Here is a 19,571-nt window from a genome sequence, read left to right on the forward strand (position 1 = left end):
TCTAGCTTTCTTCCCTCTCTATCTGTGGAAGTGGAATGGTAGGACTAACAGCCTTTAATAAGAACTTCACTGTCTAGTACATTGATGAATTGATACCAGTTTCCCAATGACTGGTTTAAATTCTCTCAGGAGTCTTAAATCGCTACATCTCACTAATCTGGAGTCAAAATCTTTGCTGGGAGAGAATGTGGATGGCCAACTCCACCAAATTTGATGTTGGAAATGCAACAAGGAGGTTCTTACCCACTGTCCATGAAGCTGGAAATGTCATAGAACCAAAACTTGTGGCATGATTCTTACACTTTGGCATCAGCTCTGTCAGTGGCTCAGAGAGTTATTCCTCTACCACCCTAACTTCCTCAGTATCCAAAAATGGATTTACGGCCCAATTTCCATGAAAAGAAGATCCTCAAGTCATTCAAACATGTCCATGCTGTGTATCCAAATAGTCACCAGATAAAACCCTTGCAGATCATAATCTTGAATCTCACCTTTCTCTTCAAACTTAGAAGCTGGTACAGTTCACGACAGCCTATATTCCATCTAAATAGAGCTAACTTTGAAATAAATGTAGAGACTACAGATGTGGCCTTAATAAGTGCGACCTCATTTCTCTGCGACTGCAAATTCATTCCGTTGAATAAATAGTTCTGATAAATAAGCAAAGTCATTCCTCCTCTCTTTGAGTCCATCGTCATGGAGCAAAGAATCTGCATCTTCAAAAACTCTACAACTGTGTCAAAATGGTCATAACCGCAACTCACGCAGTTGGCTTTTGAGAGCCAACGTGCTTCGGTATGAAGCAGCAAACATCCCAAATCTTCACCGTTCTCAACACAGAGATTCCCGGAATAATCTGTCATTGCAAACACTGGCTTTAATTTTATTCACGGGAATAATAACAGCGCGGAGTGACTTGTGTGGCGATCACGGAGGTACTTTGCAGCCAGCTGCTGGCGATGAATGCCACAGTGAATGGCAAAGACATCTGGCACGGCTGTTTTCAAGTAAGCAACCCGCCCACAGTAGTGACCTGTCATTGATGGCGCTCGATCAGTTGCACAAACAAGTAGGTCGGCAAGCAGAATGGCCTCGTCTTTGAAGAACGGCTCGACAACACGGACTCCTCTTTAGTCGCTGTTCTTAGTGGCCTTGCAAATAACAACTCTTGTGCCAAACTTTCATCTTCTATGAAGGGCACGTAAGCAAGAAGCAAAGACTGATTGCCTCGCAAAGTTGACTCATCCAGCACTAAGGCAAATCCTTAGCATGCTGCACGATGCATCTTCCACATTTTCGGCTGTTTCATGGTTCTCTGTGGTGGCTGTGCTGCTGCTCTCCAGGCTGTTTGTGCTGCTACAGATCTATGGAGGCTACTGCGGCTCTCTAGAGCAGGGGTGTCAGACATACAGGCAGCCAGGAAACTGGTCATTGCCAGCTTGGTGTCGTGGTTAGGAGTGTGAACTTCTAATCTGGCGAGCCGGGTTTGATTCTGCGCTCCCCCATATGAAGCAAGCTGGGTGACCTTGGGCTCGCCACAGCACTGATAAAGCTGTTGTATTATTATTATTATTATTATTATTATTATTATTATTATTATTTATTTATTTATTTATTTATTTCCCGCCACTCCCAAATGGCTCGTGGCGGGTTACAGTATTTTAAACCCCATTAAAACTCCCATTAAAAGACTTAAAACCATCACAGCTGTTCTGACTGAGCAGCAATATCAGGGCTCTCTCAGCCTCACCTCCCTCACAGGGTGTCGGTTGTGGGGAGAGGAAAGGGAAGGTGATTGTAAGCCGCTTTGAGACTCTTTCGGGTAGAGAAATACAGCATATATGAACTAACTCTTCTTCTTTATCGTTGGCATTTCTTCGTTCATCAAGCAACTGGTCATTATATTTACTGGCAGAAGACAGCGGCTATGCCTTATGCCCCTGTACATCTTCCCAGGGCTAATGTGGTGAAAGTGGGAGGGAAGGAAGTTTTGCCAGCTCCGGGTTTGGAAAAACCCCTTGGGGGGGTGGACCCAGCAGAGTGCAGAGTTAGGGAAAGGGTTCTAATGGGGTATAATACCATACAGTCTACCTCCTGACCATTTTCTCCAGGGGAACAGATCTCTGTTGCCTGGAGATGAGTTGTAATTATGGGGGATCCCCAGGTCCCACCTGGAGGCTGGCATCCAAAGATCAGGGAGATACTGCACAGAAACATTGTAAAAGTATTAATGTTTTAAGCATGTGTGTATTTTGAATAAAAAAAAATAATATCAATTGTTTTTGCCTAGATCCTTTATAAAGTTTGTATCTCCAGTATCTAGCATAACACTTTATGGCACACCTGGCCTGGCCTGATAAAGTGACATTTAAGTCTATTCTGGCCCTTGTAATAGGGATCCTGTCTCCTTTCTTCTCCCCGGAATGCTCTTTTCCCTCAGAAACCTCCTAAGGTTCCCTCTCAGGGGTGAAACACCTTTTCCCTCCAAAATCCAACAGAGAGCCAACTGCACAGGGTTACACATATAAACTAGAAATATTAATATTGGCTGGGCCGCGATAAAAATAACACTTCTACAGCTTTCAAAAATGCACTTCGTAATCAACAGGCTCAGTAACCAAGAACACGGGAAAATAAATACCACACTCAATACTGCTATGTTAAGGATTTACCAGCAAACACTTAAAAACGACAAGAGGGCGAATGTGCATATGCTGGCGACAGCTTCTCAGAACACGGTATACTGGCCTTACCAGAGCTCTGGTGGCAGATATACCAAAATAATTATGATGACTTCACCAGATTTCAGCACTCTGTGGAGGCAGTAGCTTGTTGGACCATGTGCCAATTTTAAGGAAGTCAACAATGGAGTTCAAAGGGCCCACCTCCAGCTCCCCCCCTTGCCACTTAGTGTCTCCACTAAACTGAGAGCCAGTTTGGTGTAGTGGTTAGGGGTGCGGACTTCTAATCTGGCATGCCGGGTTCAATTCTGCGCTCCCCCACATGCAGCCAGCTGGGTGACCTTGGGCTCCTCACAGCACTGATAAAACTGTTCTGACCGAGCAGTGATATCAGGGCTCTCTCAGCCTCCCCTCCCTCACAGGGTGTCTGTTGTGGGGAAAGGAAAGGGAAGGTGACTGTAAGCCGCTTTGAGCCTCCTTCAGGTAGGGAAAAGCGGCATATAAGAACCAACTCTTCTTCTTCTTCTTCTTCTTCTTCTCCTTCTCCTCCTTCTCCTCCCCCTCCTCCCTAGGTAATCCCATGGTACTGACCAATTTAGGAACCACTGCTGTAAGCTTGTTGTGCTTTTAACCACAAAGTTAGCCCTATATACCTGGGGACACGTAGAGTCCAGGTTGGGAAACACCTGAAGATTTTGGGGGTGGGGCCTGAGGACGTCCAAGTTTGGGGAGGGACTTCAATGGAGTATATGGCCCTGGAGTCCATCTTCCAAAGTGGCCATTTTCTCCAGGTGAACTGATGTACTTTGACTGCTGTGCGATGAGGACAACCCACAACAAGTGTCTCCCCACCCAAACAGCATGATGTAGTGGCTAAGACAGGGGACCCCTGGGGGTCCACAGGGGTCCGCAGCCTTTTCCCTCCTGCTTTTAGAATTCAGCCACATGCTAGGGACCTGGCTGCTCCCCCTGCTCCTCCACCCAATCATGAGTTCTCTTGTGGTTTCTGTGCCTGGTAGGGGGGCAGACCCTGCATGCCTCGTCCCCCTCTTAGACTACTTTAGGATGCTTAGGGCTGATCCTGCGTTGAGCAGGGGGTTGGACTAGATGGCCTGTATGGCCCCTTCCAACTCTATGATTCTATGATTCTACTTCCTGTCAGTCCCCCTTGAGCCTGTCAAAAGGTTGAAAAAGGCTGGGCTGAGAGAACTGTCAAATCAATTCTCAGCCAGAAGCACCCTAACTGGGCATTCCTGGGCAAAACGTTTCTGAACCTATGCATTCATTCCAATAACTTTAGACTGGGAAGACTTCACCCTCAGCCACTATCTGCAATATAAGACTTGAGGGGCTGCTGTAAAGATTACAACGTAACAAACTGCAACATAACTTAACCATTAAAGGCTAAATCAGAATTATTATTAAACTAGTAATCAAGCCCGCTGCAGGGGAATGCAGCGGGCGCTAGGTCCTAACCTTAGACGGGCTGGTCCGCGGTGGCGGCGGGCTGGTCGGCTGCGGGCTGGTCCGTGGCGGCGGCGGGCTGGTCCGTGGCGGCGAGCTTCTCTCGTTGGCGGCAGGCTGACGCGGCAAGAGGCGCTTCGCGCCTCTCGCCGCGTCAGCCCGCCAGGCAGGGAACCCCCGGCAGCCGCGCTTTGCGCGACTGCCGGGGGCTCCCACGGGCGGCGGCCTGACGCGGCGAGAGGCGCTTCGCGCCTCTCGCTGCGCCAGCCCGCCAGGCAGGGAACCCCCGGCAGCCGTGCTTTGCGCGACTGCTGGGGGCTCCCTCGGGTGGCGGCCTGATGCCTGAGGCCGCCAGGCAGGGAACCCCCGGCAGCTGCGCTTCGTGCGACTGCCGGGGGCTCCCTGGGTCGGTGGCCTGACGCGGCGAGAGGCGCAAAGCGCCTCTCGCCGCATCAGGCCGGGAGGAACTGCGAGCCGCGCTGTGCGCGGCTCGCAGTTCCTGGAGCTGGGAATCGGAGGGACCAATCGGCAGGCGCTTCGCGCCTGCCGATTGGTCCCTCCGATTGTCTGTCGTGAGGAAGGGTCCAATCCGGACCCTTCCTCATCACGGACACATCTCGCCTCGGCAGGCCTTAGCGAATTATTAAGTCCGTGGCGCCCGTGGCGCCACGGGCGGTTTAAAGATAGCCTAGAATAGATCAAGGGCCATATTTAACCAAGCCCTTTGGATTCCCAAAAGCTCATCAAAGACAAAATCTGTGATATACATCGCCGGGGAATAGCTGATTGCTGGTTTACAAACCTAGCTACAAATGGAAATATTATATTCACAAGGAGGCAGAACAATTTGGCCTGGGAACCTGAGACTCCCCATCCATTACAGATGTTAACTGGCTTCGTATAATTCAGTGAACTGAATGGTCTCTTTTATTTCTCATAATTGGATTTGAATTTTACACAATTTAATTTCACCCTGTACTCCCTTGCAGTCCGCAGTCTCTTGAGCCTGTGCTTTCCACCCCCCCCCCCATGCCCTCCACACAAAACACTCCACGCATTGCATCTGAAGAAGCGGGCTTCAGTCTACAGATGCTTATGCTGCAACAGAATCCTGTTTGCCCAAGACACCTGTTCATTTTTCTGGTTGCAACAAACCAACACGGCTACCTCCCCCTTTTGGAGTCTAGAGTTGCTGTTTCACTCCTCCATGACCTTCGCAGACAAACCTTGAGATATTCAGCTTTCACTTTGAGAACATGCAAAATTCCCAACTCGCACGGCCATTGTGAATACACAGGCAACTCATTTTGTGGCAGTAGCCATGCCATAAAGATAAGAGCGCACCGTTAAGCTTCTATCTTGCTTTTCTGCTTGGATGGGGCTTCTCTGTTTGGTCAGGAAGCAGGAGGCTTTTCAAAGAGCTGGAAGCAGTCTAAAGGAGTGATCTCTGTCTGTGATGCTCATAATCCCACTTTTGCCTTTGATAAACAGGTTTGGCAGGCTTGTTTGAAAAGCCAGCAAACCCTGTTTGCCCAGAGGTGACTGTGGGACAGAAGAACTTGGTGTTTACACCAGGGGAAGTGCATCAAGAGTGTTTTCAATCGTTCATCTAGCTACTACCACGAAAGTATAGCTGAGTGGGGATAAAAGCTGATGCATTCATGCTAGGGACAACCAAGATATATATAAATATATATAGTTGGATTTTAATTTTACATAATTAAATTTCACCCTGTACTGTATATCTTGGGTGTTCCCACCATGATTGCACCCGCTTTTCTCTCCATTCAGCTATTCTTCCATGGCAGCAGCTAGATGTTGTGATACACACAGTGCCCACATGAACTGCTGGTGGTGCTGGTGAATTCAATGTGGTTATGCATAATTTTATGCCATTAACTTCAGCACTTAAATCCAGAGGACACCGTCCAAGGTGTGGACTGCATGATGCCCAGGTTTGATGCCCCACTCTGCAATGGAAGCTTGCGAGGTTAGCTTGGGCCTCTCACCCTATCTCAGCCAAATCTGCCTCCCAGGGTTGCTGGGAGGATAAAAAAGAGGAAAGGAGAATCATAGAAACAGAGTTGGAAGAGATCTCCATGGTCATCTAGTCCAACTCCCTGAAAAATGCAGGAAATTCACAACTACCTGCTCACCCATAGTGACCCCAAGTCCATTCCCAGATGATGCCTCCCCAAATCCAGAATCCCTGGCCAGCCTGGCCCCGAAAAAATTCACCTCCCAATCCCAAAGTGGCGATTGGCAAAAAAGGATCACAAGAGCCAAGCACGGACGCAATCCTTTCTGTCCACCCACTCACAACCTGCCTAACAATAACGTCAGCTGTTTGGGGTTTCCCAAAGGTGAGGGATAAATGAAACCAATCAATCAATCAGCGACCATCACCAATTAAGCAAAGGTTGGTGGATACAGACATACCCAGAGACTGCAATGAATGAATGACAGAGGACTTACAGCACTCTCCCATTGCACGGGGAAGAAAATTAGCAGGAGACTGGTTCACCGGTACAGCGCCAACATGGAGGCTGCCACCAAAAGTCACTCCCTCCACATGGGCCCTGCATGGTTAATAAGACACGTCTCTCGTGTATCGGAAGGCAGTGGCGAGGAGATGCTCCAAGAGAGCAGGATCCACGGTCGGCATGCAAATTGCCTCCCCAACGGCCCCCGCAAAGACACTGCAGCAGCAACCTCCCCGCAGAGGCTAATTCCGATTCCAAATTAAATTGGTCGCTGATGAGGCCGAAACAGCCAGGGAGATTGCAGGCCCCGCTGCTCAGGCACTGTCTTTACTGAGAGGGTGCAGCCCCGGCGCGGCCTGATTGGCGGGTCTGGCATGGAAGGGGATTGATGACTGCTCTGCTTTCTAAGTCGACAGATAGAGAGGGCTGTCAGAACGGAGCGGGAGGGACGGGGTGATGCTGCTTCGGTGCGCGGAAAGAAAACCACAGGCACTGTCAGCAGTCAATGCCAAATGTTCAGGGGTTGGGTCACTCTAAGCCTGGGTTTCCCAACCACAGCACCGTGCGACAATACTGTGAAGGACCCTCAATAGCACCATGGCGTGGGGGGCTTCAAAATGGCGGCCCTCCCACCCTGTGCCAGCCATTTCCCATTCCAAGCAAAGAGGAAAGAAATAGGGTTTTAATTTTTTAAAATTTCTACCCTTATTTGGGCAGGTTGACCCGCCTCTTCCCAAAGCAGCCAATGATGGGCCTAGAAGGCACGGGAAGGGGAGGGGCCCCAGCCATTTAAACCTCAGCCACCTCTCGGCTCTCTCTTCCAGGCGGTGTAGCAGGGGGTGTGGCCAGCTGACATCACTTCCTGGTACCCCGAAGCCTGAAAAATATCTCAGCAGTACCTCCATGGTCTTTGGGAATTTTTAAACAGATAGCCATCTGACGGAGAGGTTGATTCTGTGAAGGCTCAAGGGGGTGGCAGGTGACAGTGGATGAGCAGTACGATTGTGAGTGTCCTGCATAGTGCAGGGGGTTGGACTAGATGACCCAAGAGGTCCCTTCCAACTCTATGATTCTATAATTCTAAGGCTTAAAGGGGCTACTCTAGCCCCCCCCCCCTCCCGCCCGACCTTTCCCATAACAGCAGGACAGAGCTGGAGTGCAAGCCAAAGAGAGAAACTACGCACAGGGATCTGTTTCAGAACCTGTTTTCCCTGTTACTGCTCTGCTGTTCTCTGAGCCGCACAGAAAGAGCAAACCTAACCAGGATGTCCACGTAGGACAAAACCCACTTTCCTGGGACTGAAGTTCATCTCCAATAGCGACTTGGCAACAGGGCCTGTGGCCATCTGAAAAGGTCCACCGGTTGCCTCTCCGTTCCCGCTGGGAGGGAGGCACAAATCAGGCTGCTCTGAAGGCTCTGTGTCCTTGCCGTGCCCGGACTGTCCCTGGCACCTTCGCCGGAGAGGACTAGGATGGCGCAAAGGCTTAAAGCGGCTTAACATCCACTTTTACCCACAGCCCAGTGGCAAGGTTCCAGAATGGGAGCCAGACGATCGCTCCAGAAGCCTGCCGAGATAATAAGGCCCCTTCTAGGTTTCAAATCACAAGTGCCTGTGCGTGCACAACCTCCCCGCTTGGATATAAGGTGACTGCCTTATGCTGAGTAAGACCGTTGGCATATCAAGTTCAGCCCTGCCCACACAGACGGCCGGTGGCTGTCCAGGGCCTCTCTGGCAGAGTTCTTTCGCATCATCTTCTACCTGTTCTTTTTAACTGTAGATGCCAGGGATTGAACCTGGGGATTCTGCAGGCAAAAGTAGTGCTCTGGCACCGACCCACGGCTCCTTCCCCTGACAATTAACACAAGGAGCTGCCTTAAGCTGAGTCAGACCCTTGTTCTATTAAGCACAGACAGCTTAAAAGGGGATTAGACAGAATGATGGAGGAGAGGTCTATCAGCTAGCCAGGGTGACTGGCTCTGAATCCCAATGCAAAGAGGCAACGTTAGGGGAAGGCCTTGCCCTCCCTGATCTGTTGTTGGCCCTTCAGGAGGAACTGGTTGGCCTCGGTGTGAGACAGGATGCTGGACTAGATGGACCACTGGTCTGACCCAGCAGGGCTGTTCTTGTTGTTATTAGGACAGGCTGCTGCTCTCCAGGGTCTGAAGGGAAAGTCTTTTGTCCCATCACCTATTAATGGAGCTGGAGATGCAGGGAATTAAACCTTCTGGATGCAGAACTGATGCTCTATCACTGAACTGAGCCACTCCATTTACCGACAGCTACCACGCATCACCGTGAACAGCACGCTCTGCTAACAGGGACCACACTTCAGAGCATCTGTGTTTAGCAAGACTTTGCATCAGGGTACATTCAAAGCACCCTTCTTCCAACGAGCAGCCCCAGACAATTCCCCGCTATATGGAATTGCAAGGATTGCAGTGTTACAATGGCCGAAATGCAACAGAGAGAGTGTTTTACTCAATCATGCACGGCATGAGTCATAAAAGCCACAAAATGCTACAAGGAGACAATTCTCTTCGGCAATGCCAACGAAGCTATAAAAATGGAAGCAATGGGGGGGGGGTGCCTCCCCCTCCACTGGCTCAAATGAATCCAAATGTACCCCCATCCCCAAAAGAGAGAGAGAGAGAGAGAGAGAGAGAGAGAGAGAGAGAGAGAGAGAGAGAGAGAGAGAGAGAGAGAGAGAGAGAGAGAGAGAGAGAGAGAGAGAGGAATCCCCAGCATTTGGAAGAAGGCGGAGTTTGAGATTCCACCCATCATGTGCCGGTGACAAGAGCAAAAAGCTCAACCATCTGCCTGTGTTAATGCAAGCCTGTTTTTCTCCTAACGAGGCCAGGAAGAACATCAATAAAAGATGGCACTGCAATCCACGTGGGTGTCGACAGCAGGATGTGTGTTTGGATTTGTGTATGGTAGAGGAAAAGAAGGCCGCTTTGCAACAGTGATCTCGGCTGGGGGTGGATTTTATTTTAAAAAACACACATGAGCCAAGCACCCGGTCCTTCAGAAATCCGATGCTGGTTCTTGGAACATGGAATCCCCCATAAACACAGAGAAAATGCATGGCTGGTAGCTGTCATTTGGATGCAGGAATTGCAAAGGGCCAAGGCATAACACAGCACAATCCAATTGGAAATTTTCCCGTAGAAACCCCACAAAAACAAATGGCAGCATACCCAGGGTCGTGTGTTAGTAGTTAAGCATGTCAGACTAGGACTGGGAGAACCAGGTGGGAATCCCCAGCTGTGCCACGGAAGCTTGGGCCAGTCAAACACTCTTAGCCTAGTCTACCTCACAGGGTCGTGGTGAGGATAAAATGGAGGAGAGAGCAAAGATGTAATCCTATCTGGATCTTCATTGGGGAGAAAGGTTGGGTATAAATGAAGTAAATAAATCGAAAACTTCCCTGATTCCCACTCCGTTTATTTATACGTACCTGCCCCTTTCTTACCAGTGGGAACCCAAATCAGCTTACGACTCCCATCCTCCACCTGATCCTCACAACAACAACCCCACGAGGTTGGTTAGGCGGATAACCGGCCCAGGGTTACCCAGCAAGCTTCCATGCCAGACTGGGGATTTGAAACTGGGTCTCCAAGTTCTAACCACCTACCACTCAGAAGCAAAGGAGTGCAGTGGTCAGGCTAGGAACAGGCAGACCTGGATTTCAAAAGAGCTGTTCCACTGGGCCTATGGTAGAGGCATACATACACGTAGACATAAAAAGGTAAAGGTATCCCCTGTGCAAGCACTGGGTCATGTCTGACGCCCTCGGGCGTTTTCATGGCAGACTCAATACGGGGTGGTTTGCCAGTGCCCTCCCCAGTCGTTACCGTTTACCCCCCAGCAAGCTGGGTACTCATTTTACCGACCTCGGAAGGATGGAAGGCTGAGTCAACCTTGAGCCGGCTGCTGGGATCGAACTCCCAGCCCCATGGGCAGAGTTTCAGACTGCATGACTGCTGCCTTAACACTCTGCGCCACAAGAGGCTCTTACACGTAGACATACAGCATTAACGAGCTGGCCTCTCTACTAAAATGAAGAACTAATTAAAAATGCCTAGACACAGTTGGAATCAGCTGAACAGGCACTCTATAAATGTTCTAGCAAAATCTGGGTAGCTTTAATTGTAAATGATTAGTTTTAATGTCTTAAATTGTTTTAATCATGGTAATTTATAAATCACTGCAAGCCGCCCTCAGCCTTCGAGGAAAGGCAGCATATACATTTAAGACATAATGAAATTATAGCCCTGTTCTCAGTTTGCTGGTGAACCGCTGGGCCAGCCACCACCTCTTAGTCTAACCTACCTCACAGCGTAGCTATTGCAAGGGTACAATAGGGAGGAGAGGAAGAAGAGTTGGTTTTCATACCCAGCCTTTCACTACCCAAAGGAGTCTCAAAGCGGCTTACAACAGGGTGCAGGTGAGGACGAGAGAGCTCTGACAGAACTGCTCTGCAAGAACAACAAAATCAGGTCTCTGGTGAGCCCAAGGTGGCTGCATGTGGAGGAGCAGAGAACTAAACCCGGACTTCCAGATTAGCAGCCACTGCTCTTAACCACTAGGCCAAGCTGGGAAGGGATGTGGATGAAGGACAGGAGACCAATTAGGCATTATGGAGCCTAAAAACCTGCAGCTTGTGGTGACCATCCCACACTGCCTGATGGAGTTGGCTTAAACCTCTCCAGAACAGGCCTAGATCTGTGGAGGGCAGCAACCACGGTTCCCTCACCCATCCAAGCAGACACTGCAGACAGCAGCCACCCAAACAGCCATGCCCTCTTCCATAGAATCATAGAATCATAGAGTTGGAAGGGGCCATACAGGCCACCTAGTCCAACCCCCTGCTCAACGCAGGATCAGCCCAGAGCATCCTAAAGCTTCCAAGAAAAGTGTGTATCCAACCTTTGCTTGAAGACTGCCAGTGAGGGGGAGCTCACCACCTCCTTAGGCAGCCTATTCCACTGCTGAACTACTTTACTCTTTTGACTGTGGCTGTACATGAACACACTCCTCTGGCCTCTTGCCAGAGTCATCCATTCCAGAACAATGGCAAAGTGATAGGGCCGAGGCCTGGACCAGGAGGAGGAATGCACATCCAGCACTCAACCCCCACCCCTCCCCAGCTAAAGAAGCACCAGGAGAAACCATGGCTCACTGCAGAATCTGGACCCTGCTACTCGTGAGCAGGAGAGCCAACTCAGCTGGGATCGACTTGTCTGCAAGCCTATTGAAGGCTGCTTTAAGACTCTTTACCTGACAGTGGTGAAGGTACACACTGTAGGAGCCAGGTTGGTGTAGTGGTTAAGAACGGCAGCTTCTAATCTGGTGCGCCGGTTTTGATTCCCCGCTCTTCCTCCACATGCAGCCAGCTGGGTGACCCAGGGCTCGCCACAGCACTGATAAAGCTGTTCTGCCCAAGCAGGAATATCAGGGCTCCCTCAGCCTCACCCACCTCACAGGGTGTCTGTTGTGGGGGGAGGAAAGGGAAGGGGATTGTAAGCTGCTTTGAGCCTCCTTCGGGTAGGGAAAAGCGGCATATAAGCACCAACTCCTTCTTCTTCTAGCTAAATAAGGTTCTTCCCTCTAGCCTGGCAAGCAAAGCAAGAAGTTTCTCACCAAGGCTGAGTCGAAGTTCATTACATGTCTTTTTTTCTTTGGGCCAACTTCTATTTCGGGAAACCAATGTTTCCAATCCTTAAACTGAAGGATTCCTTGATTGAGGGGGTGATGATCTGGAAGCAGATGGTGCTTACGGGAGTTTCGGGCTCCCTATCCAGCTAGGTTAAATTAATGAATCAAAATGAATCGCCAGTCTTGTTAATAACTACCACTGCTACGTGCCCTGACCGTGACAGTCCAGGCTAGTTCCATCTCAGAAGCTAAGCGGTGTTTGGATGGGAGACCACCAATACCATCATGCAGAGACAGGTAATGGCAAAGCACTTCTGAATATCTTGAAAAGCCTACAGCCAGGGGTAGGCAAACTGTGGCTCTCCAGATCCCCACGCACTACAATTCCCATGAGCCTCTGCCAGAACAATGGGAATTGTAGTCCATGGACATCCAGAGAGCCACAGTATGGCCACCCCTGCCCTACAGGTTCACCATTACCCTACTGACAGCCCCCCCCCCCCAAAAAAAACCCTCTCTTGGAGATTGACAGCTCTATAAACCTGACCAAAGGCCTGTATTTTTCTGGTTTCCCTCACGTGCTCTCGCTTGCTCAGGAAAACGCAGGGCGATTATGTAAAGTCAGAATGCTAGAAATAGCCCAGACTCAGTGACTCCCGGTTCCCCTTTCTCTTCCACTCCCCCCTCCTCCCGACCCTCCCTCCCTCCTGCCACCATGATGCTGCCCCCTCCCCTCAGCTGCTCAGAAATGGGTTTTGGAAAATGCAGCCAATTAAACACGCTAAAAGTGGGGCAAGCAGAAGGAGGCAGGGGCTGAACGGAGTGCAGATTAGGGATGGGCTCATGGGAAAGGGGGAAGGGGGGGTGCCGTCGTCCCAGAATCCAACTCGCAAAAAGGGCAGCGGTTAAGGAGCAAATAAAGCGGGGAATTGGAGGAGGGCCTAACGCCAGCCTAACGTCAGCCACTAAAACGAAGCAATAACAGACAGCAGGGGCGGAACTTGTGGGTTCTTTCCCCATGGCCAGGATGGGCCTGCAGGCTTCATTAGTGGTGGATCTCAAGACAAAGTCCATTTCTTCCCCATGCAGGAGACAACCATGCGTGGCTGGACAGGAGATGGAAAGGAGCCCCTTGGTCGGAACGGAAGACTGCCAGGCCCAACCAGGAAAAGAATAAGAGCCATTTCAAAGCTGTAGAACCAGGAACGGAGTATATCTATTTCAAGCTTCAAGCCTGTGATGGAATAACCCAGAGTTACGGATGCCAGTATCCAGGTGGGACCTGGGGATCTCCCCAAATTACAGCTCATCTCCAGGCAACAGAGAGCAGTTCCCCTGGAGCAGGGGTAGTCAAACTGCAGCCCTCCAGATGTCCATGGACTACAATTCCCACGAGCCCCCTGCCAGCATTCGCTGGCAGGGGGCTCCTGGGAATTGTAGTCCATGGACATCTGGAGGGCCACAGTTTGACTACCCCTGCCCTGGAGAAAATGGCTGCTTAGAAGGTGGACTGTAGCTCCTCCCCTCTGCAGGCTCCACCCCCAAAGTCTCCAGGTTTTCCCCAACCCAAAGCTGCCAACCCTACCCAGAGGTTTTTTTAAAAGATGTGTCCAGCAAATGCATCAAAAACAACTAACACTGGGCCTTATCTCTTGTACAAAAATGATTTTTTTTTGTCTTGAAGAGAAGAGTTGGTTCTTATATGCCACTTTTCTCTACCCAAAGGAGTCTCAAAGCAGCTTACATTCGCCTTCCCTTTCCTCTCCCCACAACAGACACCCTGTGAGGGAGGTGAGGCTGAAAGAGAGCCCTGATATCACTGCTCAGTCAGAACAGCCTTATCAGTGCCGTGATGAGCCCAAGGTCACCCAGCTGGCTGCATGTGGGGGAGTGACGAATCGAACCCAGCTGGCCAGATTAGAAGTCCGCATTCCTAACCACTATATCAAGCTGAGTTTGAAAGAACCATCAGCCCTCACCGCCCCCTACCAAAAAATGCTCTTGTTTTGCATAGGCTGGGAGAAGGTATGTTACAATTACTTGGAAAATTTCATGCTAGGCCTTGAGACTGGAGAATCTGAAGGGGGAAAAACACAAAACCCACATAGTATTCCCAATAGTTAGAGCGTGCCTTGCCACCGTCTACCTCAGGCCTGTCTTCCCTTTCCCCAGAGAATCTCTGTACAACTTAAACAAAATGAAATCTCCTCGAAATGGAGGAAGAAAGGAACAGAGGTGTAGGTTGGGGGAGAAAGTCCAGCAGATAAAACTTCCAAAAGAGCTGGTTCATTAATTTCTGAAGGTTCATATCAGGATATAGATTATATCTAGCACTGGGGGCTTCTGAAATCACAGAACCATAGAATCATGGAGTTGGAAGGGACCTCCAAGGTCATCTAGTCCAACCCCCTGCACAATGCAGGAAATGGCGGATTGGATTTACCCCTCCTGAGTGTAGCCCTGTAGGGTGGCCAGCTCCAAGTTTGAAAATTTCTGGAGATTCTGAGGTGTGGAATATCGGGAGGATGGCCTTTGGGAAGGAGAGGGACTTCAGTTGGGCTTAATGCCATAGAGTTCAACAGCAGCCATCTGCTCCAAGGGAACTTGTCTGTCGCCTGGAGATAAATTATAATTCCAGAATATCTCCAACCCCCCACTTGGAGGCTGGCAACTCACCTGAGATGGGAGAACAGGCTGTACCACTCCTGACTGGGGGGGGGGGGGGTCGTCACGTTTTCCTTGCACTTTGACATAGCATTCCTTTGCAAGCAAAAAAAAAAAGTGCCATTTAAAGGGGGAAAGCTGCTGCTACATAACAGTTTGTTTGCAGGGAGTTTGCATAGAGGGATTTAAAAAAAATGAAATTCACCCCCTTCTCAAAGTCTGAAGTAATACAGTCCATTCCATCCCCTCAGGGCTCCAACCACCGCTCCCCCAGCAGCATCTGCTGCATTGTGCAAGCCAGGCTCAACACAGGGAGGAGATCTGCAGACTCAACCCACCCACCCACCCACCCCCAGTACCCCAGCAAGCCTCTGGGGCTTCTCCCACCTTCCTGTGACTGAGTTCATCCCCATCTTCCCACCGCCTCCAAGAATACTTCTCCTCCCTCGGCAAGTCTCAGCCTGAAAAAAGAAAGAGGCATCTACAAGGAGATCCAAGCGTCACTGAGCATGTCCCTTACTGGGCAAGCCCAGGCTACGTGGAGCTGCAGCATGGAACAGAGACAGGGATCAAACCTGGTCAGGAAGCAGCCTTATCAATTGCACAAACAGGGGCATGTGTGCCTTCCTCCCACCCGGTCACCTACTCCATGTGTGTGTTCATGAACAGATGTACTGACAGGCTAGAAGAAGAAGAAGAGTTGGTTTTTATATGCCGCTTTTCCCTACCCGAAGGAGGCTCAAAGCGGCTTACAGTCGCCTTCCCTTTCCTCTCCCCACAACAGACACCCTGTGAGGTGGGTGAGGCTGATATCACTGCTCGGTCAGAACAGCTTTATCAGTGCTGTAACTAGCCCAAGGTCACCCAGCTGGTTGCATGTGGGGGAGTGCAGAATCGAACCCGGCATGCCAGATTAGAAGTCCGCACTCCTAACCATTACACCAAACTGGCTCTCTCTCTCCAAACTGGCTACCATGCAGCCACCAAGATGCTCTTATACCCACGGCTCCCTGCACACCTGAATACCACCCAAGCCCTAAGGGGTGCACAGAGGGTCTCTCAGCAAAGCTACATTTTCAGGACGGTCAGAGGAGTCCCTGCTGAAACGCTTCACATTCTTCAGTGGCATGAGCATGCCTCAGCATGTTGTGCTACACAGAAGGCGCAGGCATGTCTTCACACTGCCTGCGCTCACGAATGCACATTTTCAGTAAACCCACAGCCGTGGCCGCAAGTCACAGAAAGAAAAGTTGGTATTTATACCCCGCTTTTCACTACTCGAAGGAGTTGCAGAGAGGCTTACAATCCGCTTCCCTTTCCTCTCCCCACAACAGAAACCCTGTGAGGCAGGTGAGGCTGAGACAACTCTGTGAGAACAGCTCTGACAGAAATGTGAGTGGCCCAAGGTCACCCAGCAGGCCTCGAGTGTCTCAAAGTGGCTTACAGCTGCCTTCCCTTCCTCTCACCACAACAGACACCCTGTGAGGCAGGTGAGGCTGAGACAGCTCTGACAGAATTGCTCTGTGAGAACAGCTCTAACAGAAATGTGACAGGCCCAAGGTCACCCAGCAGGCCTCAAGTGTCTCAAAGTGGCTTACAGCTGCCTTCCCTTCCTCTCACCACACACTGTGAGGCAGGTGAGGCTGAAACAGCTCTGAGAGGAACTGTGACTGGCCTAACCAGAAGGCTTCCTGTGGAGGAGTGGAGAATCAAATTGGGTTCTCCAGATGAGAACCTGCTGTTCTTAACCACTCCACCATGCTGGCTGTCATTTCACAGCCTGTGTGCACACACTCAACACACATCCAGACAGCACTATTTGTGTTCTCCACTCTTTGTTAACTCGCGCTGAATCTGAAGTCAGCCTAGGAGGATGGAAGAAACGAGGAAAGCGCCAATTGCTATCTAGTTCCTGTAATCCTGCCGTCTTTCCTCTACAAAACTGAGCAACAGCTACAGAACAGGTTGCCAGCTGCACTTGGGAAATTCCTGAAGATTGGAGGGTGGAGCCGTGGGGAAAGCAGAATTTGAGGTGGGAAGGGAACTCAGAAGGGATATTATTCCAGAGTCCACCTCCACAAGCAGCCATGTGCTCTGAGGGAACTGATCTCTGCTTTGTGGACATCAGACATCATCCAGGAGATCCCCAGACTCCACCTGGAGGTTGGCAACCCAAGGTACAGACTCCTCATTCTTATGCCTGCATGCATCCACAGCGAAGGATCAGGCCCAGACGCACTGCAAACCTTGAAGGAGCTCCATTCCATCGGTCAGGTCATAGTGCGGTCAAGAGGGAGGAGGGAATGCAGGTGAGACAAGAAGCCTTTTGTTTGGGGGACTGGCAGGTGCTGGGAGGTGCTATAGGCCAGGCCGCTCCTTTCTGGAGTAAGGGACTGCAAAGTGCAAGGACAGCCCAGCCCAGGTTTCCCTGCACTCTCCCCCCACCCCAACCCAGTAGGTGAACAAGAGTTCTGAGAGGTTCAAAATGGGAGAAAGGCAGAGTTTCCTCTTGTGCTTCCACGGGCCCACGACAGCTATCAGCCACTAGCCTTAAACCACAGGGAAGTTAAGCTCCAAAATAACACATGTAGGATAAATCAAACTGCTTGGAAGAGGTGAAGAAATCCAACAGGCTTGCAAGAATGCACCATGCTTCTCTCTCTCTCCCCCTCCCCTCCAAAATTCAGGAGGCTGAGCTCTAGTTCTTCCATCCCTGAAATTACGGCTGCCCTGGGCTTTCTCTACAGGCCCATTGCTTGTGACACCCTTCAAGCATTTTCCAAGATCAGTAAGGAGAAAGAGAAGGAGAGAGAAGATGCACAACAGAAGGACTCAGTGTGCCCCTCCCTTGCTTTTCAGCCAGCAGAGGAAATGGTCACACAACCAAGAGATGCTCAAATTACTAAACCACAACTAAAGCAAACAAAGAGAGAGAGAGAGAGAGAGAGAGAGAGAGAGAGAGAGAGAGAGAGAGAGAGAGAGAGAGATCTGAAGGTCACGGGAAACCAGGCACCAAGCCGCAATTCTCACACATGTCTGTAACAACTGCGGCAGACACCCCAAATTAAACTTTTGTCATATGAACTAGTGACAGGAGGTAAACAGCCACAGGCTGGTGCTGAAGAGGACAGGATATACGTGCAGTTTCGGCACACTAGGATGAGGTTCACAGGTGGAGAGTTGGCACACTGCAAGAGGTACTGACAAGCAGAATCTCTTAGGTAACTCACACAAGCAAGCCAAGTTGCATCCCCAGGGAAACGGTGGAAAAGCAATCTGCATTCTGCCTTTCTTCTGAAAAATGAAGTGGTGAATAGGGTGCCAACTTCAGGTTAGGAAATTCCTGAAGATTTGGAGGGTGGAGTCAGGGAAGGGAGTTGTTTGGGGAGAGGAAGGACTTTACTGCCATAAAATGCCATAGAGTCCTACTTCCAAAGCAGCCATTTTCTCCAGAGGAACTGATTCCTGTAACCTGGAAATCATTTCTAACTCCAGGAGATCTCCAGCCACCACCTGGAGGTTGGCAACCCTAATGTCAAAAATTCTTTTCTTTTTTTGGGGGGGGGGGTCTGCTAGGCTCGTTGTGCTTTTGCAGCTGGATTTTCCTGTGCAGAGCAGGAAAATCTACTTCTAAAGTGCATTAACTAACATATGCGGAATGGGTCCTGCTGGAATATTCTAACTGCAAGAGGGAGATGACACTCCAGGATTGCCAAAATTACACAAACATGTCTTTTAAAGTGGCAAATGGGCTTCTGGAAGGACTTTCTTTATAGAGGCGCACCACCAAAGTTCTGCACTTTGTACGTGTTTTGCAGCCTGTATTGATTATAAGAATTAAATGAATGTGCTTCTCTTTACTCATTCGCCTCATGGGATGGACATTAAGCAAGCAATTCAAGCCTGGGGCCAAAGGGGATCCAGCACTGTCCTGACTGGCACTTCTGGTTGCCAAAGGCCTGGAAAATAGGCCCTAGAGATACAGGAATAAAGCAATTCTTGTGATCATGTGCCATAGAGCAATGGACACTTCTGGTTCAGACCAGGCAGGAGTTTTTTTAGGACTGTCTCTAATTGGCTGTGAGAACGCCCTTTTTTGGCCTGCTTCATGCTGTATTAGCGAGCTTAAGCTAATTTAAATATAGAGCCTCTTGTGGCGCAGAGTGGTAAGGCAGCAGAAATGCAGTCTGAAAGCTCTGCCCATGAGGCTGGGAGTTCAATCCCAGCAGCCAGCTCAAGGTTGACTCAGCCTTCCATTCTTCCGAGGTTGGTGAAATGAGTACCCAGCTTGCTGCTGGGAGGGTAAACGGTAATGACTGGGGAAGGCACTGGCAAACCACCCCTTATTGAGTCTGCCATGAAGACGCTAGACGGTGTCACCCCAAGGGTCAGACATGACCCGGTGCTTGCACAGGGGATACCTTTACCTTTAAGCTAATTTAAACTGACCTGGTTAGCAAAGACCAGTGATAGTCTCTGTGTCTCATGGGACATGTATGGCTCTTTGACATGGCTCTTTTGAGCACTCTTCTCCCCAAGGCACCTGTCTGCTGTAGCTCCTGGCGGACAGGTATCACCCACTTTGAAAAAGCCACTGCTAGAGGAATAGGTAAACTGTG

The 19,571-nt window shown here is 50.1% G+C and overlaps 1 protein-coding gene across 8 annotated transcripts in view; it reads right to left on the minus strand.

The window, feature by feature from the left end:
* The window catches only part of ZNF385A (zinc finger protein 385A), a 238,801-nt gene that overhangs the window by 109,081 nt on the left and 110,149 nt on the right, over positions 1-19,571 (minus strand). For 2 of the 8 annotated variants that reach the window (XM_077329090.1, XM_077329089.1), the window contains exon 1: positions 14,732-14,891. The exons of 5 other annotated variants lie outside the window; for them this stretch is intronic. In XM_077329090.1, the coding sequence (XP_077185205.1) occupies positions 14,732-14,858 (127 nt within the window). In that variant the 5' untranslated portion in view covers positions 14,859-14,891. Of the gene's footprint in view, positions 1-14,731; positions 14,892-14,964; positions 15,045-19,571 lie in introns of those variants that run through there. One more of the 8 variants, XM_077329087.1, reaches the window with a different exon arrangement.

The sequence above is a fragment of the Paroedura picta genome, chromosome 3, assembly GCF_049243985.1.
Source record: "Paroedura picta isolate Pp20150507F chromosome 3, Ppicta_v3.0, whole genome shotgun sequence".
Lineage (NCBI taxonomy): Eukaryota > Metazoa > Chordata > Lepidosauria > Squamata > Gekkonidae > Paroedura > Paroedura picta.